Source organism: Scleropages formosus, chromosome 5 (assembly GCF_900964775.1).
Source record: "Scleropages formosus chromosome 5, fSclFor1.1, whole genome shotgun sequence".
Classification (NCBI taxonomy): Eukaryota; Metazoa; Chordata; class Actinopteri; order Osteoglossiformes; family Osteoglossidae; genus Scleropages; species Scleropages formosus.
Genome location: NC_041810.1, coordinates 31,039,761 through 31,052,133, shown reverse-complemented (window position 1 = coordinate 31,052,133; position 12,373 = coordinate 31,039,761). Strand labels below are relative to the sequence as shown.

The 12,373-nt window shown below is 43.2% G+C and overlaps 1 protein-coding gene across 1 annotated transcript; it reads right to left on the bottom strand.

The window, feature by feature from the left end:
- Positions 1-912: 912 nt before the first annotated feature.
- Positions 913-7,863, bottom strand: LOC108928307 (galanin receptor type 1-like). Its single transcript, XM_029252219.1, has 3 exons — positions 7,224-7,863; positions 4,319-4,384; positions 913-1,236 (listed from the first exon to the last, which is right to left on the bottom strand). Exons 1-3 carry the CDS (start codon positions 7,845-7,847, stop codon positions 913-915), a joined length of 1,014 nt encoding a protein of 337 aa, XP_029108052.1. The 5' UTR covers positions 7,848-7,863.
- Positions 7,864-12,373: the final 4,510 nt, after the last annotated feature.

Below are 12,373 nucleotides of genomic sequence, written 5' to 3'. Positions count from 1 at the left end.
CATCTTCTGGCACTTAATGTGTGCATGACATCATGGAAGATATGATGAATACCCATCACAGCTCCCAAAGAAACACAGGGACAGTTTCAGTTCTAGTGCTTTTTTCTTCCACTATTATTATATTCACATTTACATTTAATAATTTAACAGATGCTCTTTTGCAAAGTGATGTGGAACCAGCGTGTGTAAACCAGCGTGTGTTTGGTCAACAGACCGATGATTTTCAGGTACGGCCACTCCAATACCACCATTTTTGCTGGTGCACATTAGAGAAGAAACTGCTACTTGTAGAATTGATAAGGAGTGCATTTTTTTCCCCAATTACATAGATATCATCATAAAAGTTCATGGCGCACAGAGGAGATTAGGAAAGGAGTGGGTCTGAAAGATGTTTTTTAAGATCCTTCTTGAATGGGATTCAGCAGCTCTGAGTGACAGGGAGAACTCGTTCTAAAACCTATTATTATTGTTACCATTTTTTACCACTATTAGATCAGCTGTGATTACAGTAAATTCTTTTGAGTTTAATTTCTGACCCTCACAATGGCTAATGTTCTCAAAAATATGTATAAATTCACATCGCAGGTGGGAGTGTCAGAAATTAACATTTGGGGATAAATCCATTTTCCTCAAAGAGGCAAAGTCCTGAAGTTATTCTTCATTTGAACAGCTTATATCATTAGGATACTGAGTCCTAATGAAATAAGTATTTATATCATTAGTAAGAATCAGTAATTTCTCAAGGTACAACATGACCGCAGTTGCATTGCCTTTTCAAATGAAAATATCCCAGAATTCACTGCTGCATTAAGTGACATTAAACACAAAATCAGTGCTGTGTCCCTGATGTCTGTCCCACAGACAGTGTGTAGGGTTAACCGCACATTTATTCACCCCCACTGTGACCACCGATCACATCATAAAGTTCGTGGTGGAGTGGGTGGTGGAGAAGTTCTCCATGCGGACGCGAACCCCCTTTTTGGCGGGTGGCGGCGAGAAGCCGAGGCTGCAGGAGCAGCTCTGGCGGCAGGCCTTGCGGAAGTTCTCCGACATAAAGGCGTAGAGGATGGGGTTGATGCACGAGTTGCCGTACGCCAGGCAGTGGGAGATGATGCGCAAGGCGAAGGACGCGTCGTTGAGGGGGAAGGTGCCAAACTCCACCCACATGACGACGACGTGGTGGGGCATCCAGCACAACATGAAGGCGGCCACCACCAGGAGCACCGTCTGCGTTGTCTGGAAGGGACGACAAGAGAAGTGTCAGCGTGCTCCTCGATAAAGTTCCATTCCGTTCTGGAGGATGTTTCAGTGCGTTAAATATTATCGGAACATTGCTTTACAATTACCACGATGCCAAACAGCCTACCGTCCAGCCCTTTGTGGTACTGACCGGTGAAAAACTATAACTAATGCCGCTGTCATGGCAACTACTATAAACAACCAGGCTATTCCATGTGGAAAATTAAACAGTGATGCATAAAAACTGACACTAATTAAATGAAGTCTCAATAATTTTCAGAGAACCTTCCACCTGGAGTTTCTCTAAGCGTGACTCTGGCCTTTAGACTCTTCCAAATTTTACCTCGAGTGATGAATTTTGCCAAAAAACCTTTTAGAGAGCCCACCAGTTCATAATTTAAATATTAATTTCTCCCCAGGGAACAATAAACTATTTTACATTTACATCTATCTATCTATCTATCTATCTATCTATCTATCTATCAGCAAACAAACAGATGGTTTTATTGCCTAGAAGACTGAACAGTTGTGATTGGAACAGTTGTAATAACTGCATGGATAATGTATTACTCTAGTAAATAGCCAAGTGGCTGACTTGTTTGTCTTATGCCTCCGTTCAGTTCCCTGTGTGATAAAAGTGAACTGAATTTAATTAAATTGCTTGGCAAACTGAAGGACCCATGTTCAAATCCCTGTGGTATTTTTGATCGAGGAATGCGATACACTCAGACCACACCCCCCTCTCATGGGGCAGAGATGAGAACCAGGTGCAGCCAATGAAGACATTATTTATTTATGTGAGGTCGCAGCAAATGGTTTTCATTATGGCCATATTTTTTTATTATTACGTTTATTCGCTTAGCGGATGCTTTTCTCCAGAGCAACTTCGAATGAACTCTGTGTAGTGTTATCAGCCCACACACCTTATTCACCACAGTGACTTACACTGCTGGATACACTACTTGCAATGGGTCACTCATCTATACATCAGTGGAACACACTCTCTCGGTCAGTCACACACTATGGGTGAATCTGAACAGCATGTCTTTGCAGTGTGGGAGGAAACCAGAGCACCCAGAGGAAACCCACGCAGACACGGGGAGAAGATGCAAACTCCACACAGACTGAGCGGGGATCAAACTCACGTTCTCTCGCACCGCCCAGGCACTGTGAGACAGCAGCGCTACTCGCTGTGCCACCACATTAATAGACATTAACTGTATGCACCAGTATGGGTCACTTCTGTAGAATTTTTTTTTTTTTAATTAATACTTGGGCTTGTTTTTACATTTATTTATTTAACTGATGCTTTTTTTCCAGAGTATTACATTTTTTAATTTTTTTTCTTAAGGGGTTGTTATTGTTGTTTCTTTTGTTGGATAATGGAACTCCTTAAGACCATCCTCTGTCCTCTCGTGCCAGGTCACTCTTGCTTGTCCTCTGAGGACAGCGCTTACAAGGTGGGTGCATGCAAAGGGCGTCAGCCGTTCAGAGCCAAACCGAAAGCTGCCAAAAACTTTACTTCAGCTTCAAAGCAAAGATCACCGGCGTTTGGAAAGCATCGCGGCGCCGAATCAAAACCGTTTCAGAAGCGCGAAGGCCTGTCACTTGCACAGCTGTGCAGTGCAGATGGGACAGGATTACCGCGGTGCGCTTTCCCGGCAGAACATGCAGGCTATGAAGCCAGAACAGTCCGCACATGGATGAAAAAGTATAAACAATGGCTCAGCGCGTCACTTTCTGTGCAAGTGACAATGGCAAGAACAGGCTGAAAAAAATGCCACGAGGGGAAGGCATAAAAAGCCCAGAGCATTAAATGCACGTGACCTCCTAACTGGAAGGGGTAGTGAGAATTTCCACAACGCAGAAACAATTTTAACAGACATTTTTTCTAACACACACACACACATTTTCTGAACCGCTTGTCCCATAGAGGTTTGCGGGGAACCGGAGTCTACCCGGTAACACAGGGCGTAAGGCCGAAGGGGGAGGGGACACACCCAGGACGGGATGCCAGTCCATCACAAGGCACCCCAAGCGGGACTCGAACCCCAGACCCACTGGAGAGCAGGACCCGGTCCAACCCGCTGCGCCACCGCGCCCCCCTTTTTTCTAACAATTTTCATAATTTTTTAAGCAATTTCTATCTGTGTATTTATGATTATATTTATGCATTGGCCAGTTGCCTCTGTGCGAGAAAAAGCCCATGTTTTATTTGTAAAAAAGAGAAAAAGTGGGAAAAAAAAGTTCCCGTCTTTAAAAATCTTTCATATAATGATGTTTCCTAGAAGCACTCACACACTGACTGAAACTGCTCATTCCAAGCAGGGTCACGGTGAGCCGGAGCCTAACCCGGCAACACAGGGCGTAAGGCTGGAGGGGGAAGGGACGCACCCAGGACTGGACGCCAGTGGGACTCGAACCCCAGACCCGCCAGAGAGCAGGACCCGGCCAAACCCGCCACGCCCCCCCACTCAGAGATAGTATCTTACTAAGATTTGACTGTCAGAATAACAAATAGCAGAAAGTATGATATACAAGTCTATAAACATGAGTCCAGATCCTTGAATATTGATGTAATACCACGAGCCCTTCCTGTCTCTGCATTTCTTCACTGCATATTTGTTCAACTATTTGAGAATAAGAATAATTTTTATTGGAAAGCTCTGAAAATACTCTATAAAATTAGCAAACTTTATGCTTGATTTACAAATATTTTTGTTTTATATTTTCTGAAGGCCATTTAAATCAGTGACTATAAAAATAAGATGCCAAGGGCACTGAGTAGCAGGGATAATCTTTGATATTGCCCCATTTAATTTTAATGGTATTTTAACAAAAGTGCATTGTACCTTTGAATTTATTGAGATTTTATTGTTAAGAGTGGTGTTTCAGTAGAAATAATTACGTTGTATTTGAAGGAAAAGATCACTGGATAAATAAAACTGAACTGATAGACGACTGTGTTCCTGCAGTTATTGACAGTGAATGGGAGAGAGAAGTGAAGAGATTATTTTTTATTATTTTTCAAAAGAAAGAGAAATATAGTATTTTATAGGAAGATACACCTGTATCCTACCTTTTTCTTTGAACGTTCAGATTTCTTGGACATATTTTTTATTTTCTTATGAAGATGGCGCAAAACCTAAACATAAGAAAGGTTCTATTAATATTGAAGCTGATGACATGTCAGTTCAAAAGAGATGAAGAACAATGTTTAATACTCCAGACATGTATTTATATCCTAAAAACACTATAAAACAGTCGCCACTGTAATACCGCATCTTATGTCCTGGAGATATTCCACTGTTATTCGTTTAATGTGTCATCATCACCGTCTAAACAATAGGGGCCTTTGCCATAATTTCTAAAGTAGACACACTCTTACTAGAACAATAAATACTTCGGTCTCAAACTCTCTGTCGTTTACTTCATTACAAAGCATTAACAGCGCAGACGTATAATTATGAATAACGTGAAAACTAATTTTTTTTTTGTTCAAATCTAACACTTCAAACTTTAAGTTCACATCTTGCATATGTTGACACTGCTGGTATATTTACAGTCACTGTTATTTCTTAATACCTAATTATTTATTATAATAAGTATTAAACAAGTGGAGTAGAGCTATTTTGTCCCTACTGTAACCACACACTGGGCACAATTTTGCCGGTTAGTCGACATTTTAACATGGTGTGCTTTTTTAAAATCAAAGATTTTTTTGCACAAGAAATCAGCTGGATCTAATGAAAATTGCTTTTTTTTCTTTTTTTTTTTTTAAATCGGCAGCAGCCCTGTGATGCAGAGTAAACTAAACAGTATCCCAGGGCAGCTGAAGCGTGACAGTCCGCATTCAGTCCAATGAGAAGAAGATTACAATGTGTGTGATTACATATCACGATACTTCACTGCAAAATATTACAGCTCAGATGTAAATTTAACTAAATGTAAAAATGTGTAACACCCCAAACTTATATTAATGTCTGAAAAGTGGAAACATTCACATTAATTCATGTAGCTGATGCTTTTCTCCACAGCAAATTGCAATGTTATGATAGTAACATTTATCTACCCATTTATACAGCTGGGTAATTTGACTGGAACACTTTAGGGTAAGTTTACTGCTTAAGGGTACTGTAGCAGTAGATGAGGTTTGAACCTGCAACCTTCGGACCTGCTGTCAGCTATCCTTATAAAAAGACCGATCCAATGTCCAGGAACTGCTACAAGAAACGGAACTTACTGGAAAACAGCGGCATTTGGAGTCCGGAGTGACGTTGCAGCAGAGCCTCTTTATATTTTATAATGTCTATAAAAGGAACTTCTCAAGAAGTTTTGCAATAAAGAAGAAATATGTCTGGGTTGCAGCTGCACAGTAACTAAAGTACGGTGCCAGCAAGAAAGTAACAGGGACAGCTGATAGCATAGTGGTTAGTGCTACTGCATCTAGACCTGAAGGTTGCTGGTTTGATCCCCACCTATGGCTATAGTACCCTTGAGTGAGTAACTTGCTACTGTATAAATGGGTAAAATGATTGTAAGCATGTAATAATTGTGATCTTAACACCGTAAGGTGCTTCAGAGAAAAGTGTTGAGTAAATGTAAGTTTGGATGCGCTTCCTTAACATTTTGATCCGAAGGCTTACCCTTAAATGTTTGACATTTGTTTCTCAGACAAATAAAAAAGCAAAGTTGATGCCTCTGCACGGATTTCTATCAAAAACAATTTTTTTTTCTGTCCCCCTCCCCAGCAAGGAGTTTTCATTTATAACATATAAGAGAAATGTGCAGTTGGGAAATGTAACCCGAGCTAAACCCAGCAGAGACGGTTCGGAGAGCGAAGGAGGGATGGATGTGTGGAAACTCCTCCATGAGTTCTTTCAGTCTGGACGCCTTCACTGTCACGCTAAAATGTACACGTACAGTCTGAAACCGCTTGTCCCAAGCAGGGTTGCGGAGAGCCGGAGCCTAACCCAACAACACAGGGTGCAAGGCTGGAGGGGGAGGAGACAGACCCAGGGTGGGACACCAGTCCGTCACAAGGCACCCCAAGCAGGATTCAAACCCCAGACCCACCGGAGAGCAGGACCCGGCCAAACCCGCTGCACCACTGCATCCCCATCTCTCTAAAATGTAGAAAACAGTAAAAAATAAGAGAAACCCCTTTATGAGCAGGTGTGATCAAACTTTCGGCTGGTACTCCACATACCAGAATTATTAAAACTTACAGTTGTAAAAAGAACACAGTGTGCTTTATTTATAACACTTGTCCAGTGCGCTGTTCTGGAGTCTATAGGAACCCTAGGGGGTGAGGAAAGGTACAAAGAACCCTGGTAAAAGGGACACCAGTACTTCTTCACAAGGCAATATCACACACAGTTATATATTTCACAGCACGGGCACTTGGGAGAGTGGGAGGAAACACACCTGATTTACCTGACATGAAACACTTAAGAATTTGAAAGTAGTTAAGGGTAAAGTGCGGCCGCGTTTTTACGCGCTTCTCACTTTCGCTCTCAGATTTACGCAGCTCACCTTCGGAGGGGAAACTGCGGGGAAATGAAAAAGGGATAAAAGGGGACTTGGGGGGGGGTCCCCGGGGGGGGGGGGGTGTCCCCGCACGTGCATAACGGCATCGAGCGGAGCGCGCAGCACCTATTGGCGACCCCGCCGCATCCCAGCCTCCGATCTGCGTCGCTTCTTTAGATTTTCCACAATTTCGCGCCCATTTTCACTCATGATTACAACGGGTTTTCATAACCGGGTGCAACTTTACTCTTTATTCCGTTACCTTTCTGCGCTCCGCGTTGCGCGAACCCCTAAGCGCTTACGCGCAATCCTGCCTTTACGCGCGCAACCTGACCTCGCGCCGCGCGCTTCACCCCGCGCGTGTTTCGTTGGATCGAAGCCCCGACGGAGGTACAGCACAGCGAAACGACGGCAGAGAAAAATCCAGAAGCGCCTCTTCTCTCGTCTTTCCTTACCCTCGCGTAGGAGCACGTGATGAGGAGCAGGGGTAAAAGGTAGCCCACGAGCAGGATGGTCACCTTGTAGGTGTGTCTGGCCCCCCGGTGGGACCAGGCCTCCCAGCAGAAGGTGCTGTTGGGGGCCTCGGGGTGGCCCGTCAGGACGTGCTGTTGAGCCACGGGCACGGACAGCACGAGGGACAGCAGCCACATGACGCACGCGCCCGCCAGCGCGTGCTGCCTGCGCCGGATAGCGCGGGACTTGCTGGCGTGCACCACGGCCACGTACCTGTCCACGGACATGGCCACGAGCGTGAAGACGCTCACGAGCATGCTCACCGCGACGAAGTAGTGCACGAACTTGCAGAGGAAGGCGCCGAAGACCCAGTGCGGGAGCGAGTAGATGGTGGCCTGGAAGGGCACGCAGAAGAGCAGGAAGGCCAGGTCGGCCGCGCTCAGGTTCAGGATGAAGATGCTGGTGGAGCTCCCGCAGTGGAGACACCTGACCCTCAGGAGCACAGCGATGACCAGCGCGTTCCCCGTGACGCCCAGCAGGAATATGACTCCGAAGATCACGGGCACGACCACCACCTCCGCGCCACCCTGCGCGTCCTGCGCGGTCTGGTTCGGGAAGATCGCCATGCCGCCGGGGGTGTCAGCTCACACCATGGTGCTGATGAAGAGTGGTGGGTACGCGATCGCAGCCCGCTCGAGACGAGGTTTGTGGAGACGCACGTGCGCGCGTTTGGCTGCGCGAGCGCCGCCGGGAGACGCGCGAACGCGCATCGACCCTCCCCGCTGGGAGCGCACCTAAAAAGGCAGGGATCGCAGTCGGGGGACACACTGACTTCAGCCGTGCGTGGATCGCGGCCCGTGCGGGCTTCCAGCACACCTGACCTGTGTGGATTCGGTGACTGTCACGCGTGTAACGATCCCTCTCTGACGTTAAAGGCGCGCCGCTCCGTTTCCGTGACGTCGCCTGGAAAGGGAATCAAAAAGACTCCTCGATCGGTCTTCTCATTTCGCTTGCGAACTTCAGTACTCATAAACAGTTAATTTAATGTGGGGAAAAACCGCTTTTCTGCGTTTCACGGTCGTGTGAAGCAGTATATTAATATTCATATTAATATTAACCTCCAGTGACTGTAAAGCTGTGATTAAGAACCGTTGAATTGCGCGCTCATTCCAAAGTCTTTGTCTCATCTGGGTTATTCCTCTGGCATTTGTTCTCTTCTATCTGTTCTCTTTGTGTGATATATCCTTCTGTTTTCTAATTGTATTGTTAAGAATTGAATTTAAAAAAAAAAAAAGTATTTAAATTAATTAATCCCTTACATGTCAGCCTGGTGCCACTGGTGTTTTTAATGTGCCCTAAATCTAATTTAATAAACTGAAGGATCTCCTTAAAAAAAATCTAGCCGTAAAAGAGAAGGCAGCACTTTATTTATAAATAAATGTCTTCCAGAACTTTCAAGTCCTTTTTCGATAAAGTTGTCATGTCCAAGTCTTCATATAAGGGAAAAAAAAAAAAACACAAAAAATGTTTTATACTTTAAAACCACCAACGCATTATGCATTTATGATGTGTTCACAGTACAGCAAACCATGCAGGAATGCAGAAAATAAATGGAGTAATATTGTCGGCGTGAGTTCTCCATTTAACATGTCTTTACTAAAATACATAACATATTTTCTGTAACCTGTTGTCAATAATTAGAAAATTTCCATCCATTAATAATTTCTTAAACCATGACTGATGTGTCTTGTTATGTGTGACCATATTACAAGTGTTGCTTTATTAAGCAGGTTCCTTTAATCACACTGTTGGCTAATTTTGAATAACAAAATGAGACAAACATATCAATGATATCTATTTATTTATTGCCTTTTTAAAATAGTATTACATTTTACATCACATCTCTAGCCCATTTTGCAGTCCGGTCTCACGTGAGCGGTAAACTGACATATGAAGTATTCAACATTCATTCCTCAAAACCAGATGAATGTGTCAGTCATTTCTGTGGCTACCTGAATATTTCTGCACCTTTTGTGATAAACACGTTTATTAATAATTAGCAACAAATGCCTTTGTTCTCGGTATCCTTTCCACTGGTAGGCTCTCATAAAATTATTAAGGGTTGATCTTTGGACTGGAGTTTAATCCATAACTTTGACTCCTTGAAATCCTTGGGCTTGTCTCACTGAAGTGTGTATACGGTGAAGTGTGTGTATACAGAAAATTCAGCTACCCTTGCACTTATAATAAACCTGTGGGCGTCACTGAATATTGTTCTGAGCGACAAACAAAGTCCTTGGATGAAGTGTGTGGCTTTCCGCCAAAGCCTCTACGAAATGAGCAAACCTAAGTGTCAGCATGTATTTTCTTTTTCCGTTTACGATACAATAAACGATGGTTATTCTTTGATCGGGACAGTGCACCACCGTGCCTCTCAAGAACAAGAGCGTAAAACGATGAAATAAGAAGAGAAAACACAAATAGGATAAATCAGGATAGGGAAAGGAAAAAGGAGCCCTCAGATTTGTTATGTATAAGCAATTTTGGACACTAATGTGGGTCCAGCTGTGTGGCTTTATTTACAGTATTCGCTGCCTGTGAGACAAAATATGATGACTAACAAAAGACTGGGAACAGAAGCTCAGCAGGATGCAGTGACATGGTTGTTGGTAGCAAGGATCTTCTGTAATGAGATGATGGAAAACAGGAGGTGATTAAGACTCCACAGTTGTTGGCTGCAGTCCATCCCCTTTTATGGGCTGACCTCACTGGTAGGTCATACTGTGGGGGGGGGGTCTGGGCACCTCCCAGTATATTGCTGTGGAGAAACTGCCCTCTATTGGTCCTTGATGTGCATGACCTTTGGGGTCTTGGACATACATACATACATACATACATACGTACATACACACATGCATACATACGTACCGTACATCCACACACACATACATACACCACCGGTCAAAAGTTTTAGAACACCCCCATTTTTCCAGTTTTTCTTGAAATTTAAGCAGTTCAAGTCCAGCGAATAACCTGAAATGGTACAAAGGTAAGCGGTAAACTGCCAGAGGTTAAAAAAAAAAAAAGGTTAGGTTACCAAAAACTGAAAAATAATGTACATTTCAGAGTTATACGAAAAGGCCTTTTTCAGGGAAGACGTAATGGGTTAACAACTTACAGCTGTTCTGCAGCAACGGAAGTAAAATAAAACCTTGAAAGTGATGCTAACAATTCCTACAGGTGTCCCAACTTTTGTTGATTACTTACAAACCCTCTTAAGCATTATTTGGACAGTATTGTACTGTAGGAAGTAGTATATTGCTCTCATAATGATGAGAAAAAGGCAATTGACAAAGGAAGACAGACCATTGTAACACTGGAAAGTGTAGGTCTTTCCTTTAGAGAAATTGCAAAGAAAGCCAAGGTATCAGTGAGTACAGTTTCCATCAGAAGGCACTTGGAAACTGGAGGAAACTCGGCCAGGAAGGGGTCTGGTAGACCCGAAGCCACAACAGAATCAGAAGACAAGTTTCTGAGAGTCAACAGCTTGCGTGATAGGCGGCTCACGGGACAACAGCTTAACACTGGTCGAATCGAAGAAAGCAAGTCTCAGTTTCAACTGTGAAGAGAAGACTTTGAGCTGCAGGTTTGATAGGTCGATTGGCAGTAAGAAAGCCATTGCAAAGATGGCAAAATAAGAAAAAGAGGCTTGCCTGGGCCATGAAGCACTGCCAGTGGGCTACTGAAGACTGGGAGAAGGTCTTACGGACCAACGACTCAAAATTTTAAATCTTCGGTTCATCACGCAGGGTTCTTATACGCCGTCAAGTAGGCGAAAGGATGGAACTTTCCGAACAATATTTGATTTCCGTTGTAGAAAGAATGCCACGAATGTGTTCGGCTGTTATATCTGCAAAAGGTGGCTACTTTGAGTCAAAAATTTAGATTTTGTTTTGTTAAACAAAATGATTCCATGATTTTTTTTTTTATGTCCGTTTATTTGTTCTATGCTTTAAGTTCAGAGTACAGTGAGACAAATAAACTGTAAATTTCAATGAAAAAGGGAGGTGTTGTAAAAATTTTGACCGGTAGTATACATAGATGCATTCATGAAGAATTTCTTTTTCATACAGTTATTACGATTCTGCTGCATCACACCCGATGCTTTCCATAGCAGATGTCCGAACCTGCACCTCTCTTTTCATAAATCCACAGACTTGCTTATCTACTTGAACCCGTGCAAAAGACCATCCAAGGTGTCCTGCCTCTAATCCTGGAAAGTGGAATTGACAAGTGATAAGAAATGGCATACAAATAAAGTATGAGGGGGTAATACAATAAAAAACAACGAGTATGACATGGTGAATAATAGAATACAGAATAATTAATAATTACACACACACACTGAAACCACTTAGGTTGTCACAGTTAATAATTGTGCATTCTGGAATTGAAGAATATTTTGGATAAGTGATTATGATTGCTTAGAAAGCTGTATACCTTTTAATTTTGAACCTCACACTTTTTAGAAAAAAATTAAATTATGTATCTATAGATACACTTTGTTCAAGTTATTATGTAATTGTTTTCTGTTTAAAATGACAATTTCTGGTGTTTGTTTACCAAACTGAACTTGAATACCTGGTAGATTTTGTAAGATGATTCCTATGTTTATGCATCTGGAAAAACTTGTGTCTGCTGGCAAACATGTGTCAGAAATCCCATGACAATGTATACAACTGCTTGTGCAGGGCTGAGGGGGGAGGGGACACACCCTGGGCGGGATGCCAGCCCAGTGCAGGGCACCCCAAGCAGGACTCGAACCCCAGGCCCCCCAGAGAGCAGGCCACGGCCAAGCCCGCCGCGCTTCTGCGCCCCCCACTATCCTAAAGCACAGTTTACAGTAAATATCAGAATTAAAAAAAAATGTTATTTAATTCATAAATAGTTGATGCCCTTGACCAAGCCAGCTTACATAACTAGATACACTAACTTTTACATCTGCTGCTGGATCCACTCACCCTGGATCTTCTCAAGGTACTAAAATGGCACATAATTAAACCACTAACTAAACCATGTTAGTCACGTGTCCTAGGGCATTTCTGATGCAGCAACAGACTGTGTTCTACATTCATACATAATTCTTGAAATC

What these genes read in the sequence shown, in the direction of transcription:
- LOC108928307 (XM_029252219.1), bottom strand. Translation starts at nt 7,847, where the DNA reads ATGGCGATCTTCCCGAACCAGACCGCGCAGGACGCGCAGGGTGGCGCG. An exon ending in TCACGTGCTCCTACGCGAGG is followed by an intron (nt 4,385 to 7,223) that starts GTAAGGAAAGAC and finishes TCTTATGTTTAG; the next exon opens with GTTTTGCGCCATCTTCATAA. An exon ending in CTGAACGTTCAAAGAAAAAG is followed by an intron (nt 1,237 to 4,318) that starts GTAGGATACAGG and finishes CGTCCCTTCCAG; the next exon opens with ACAACGCAGACGGTGCTCCT.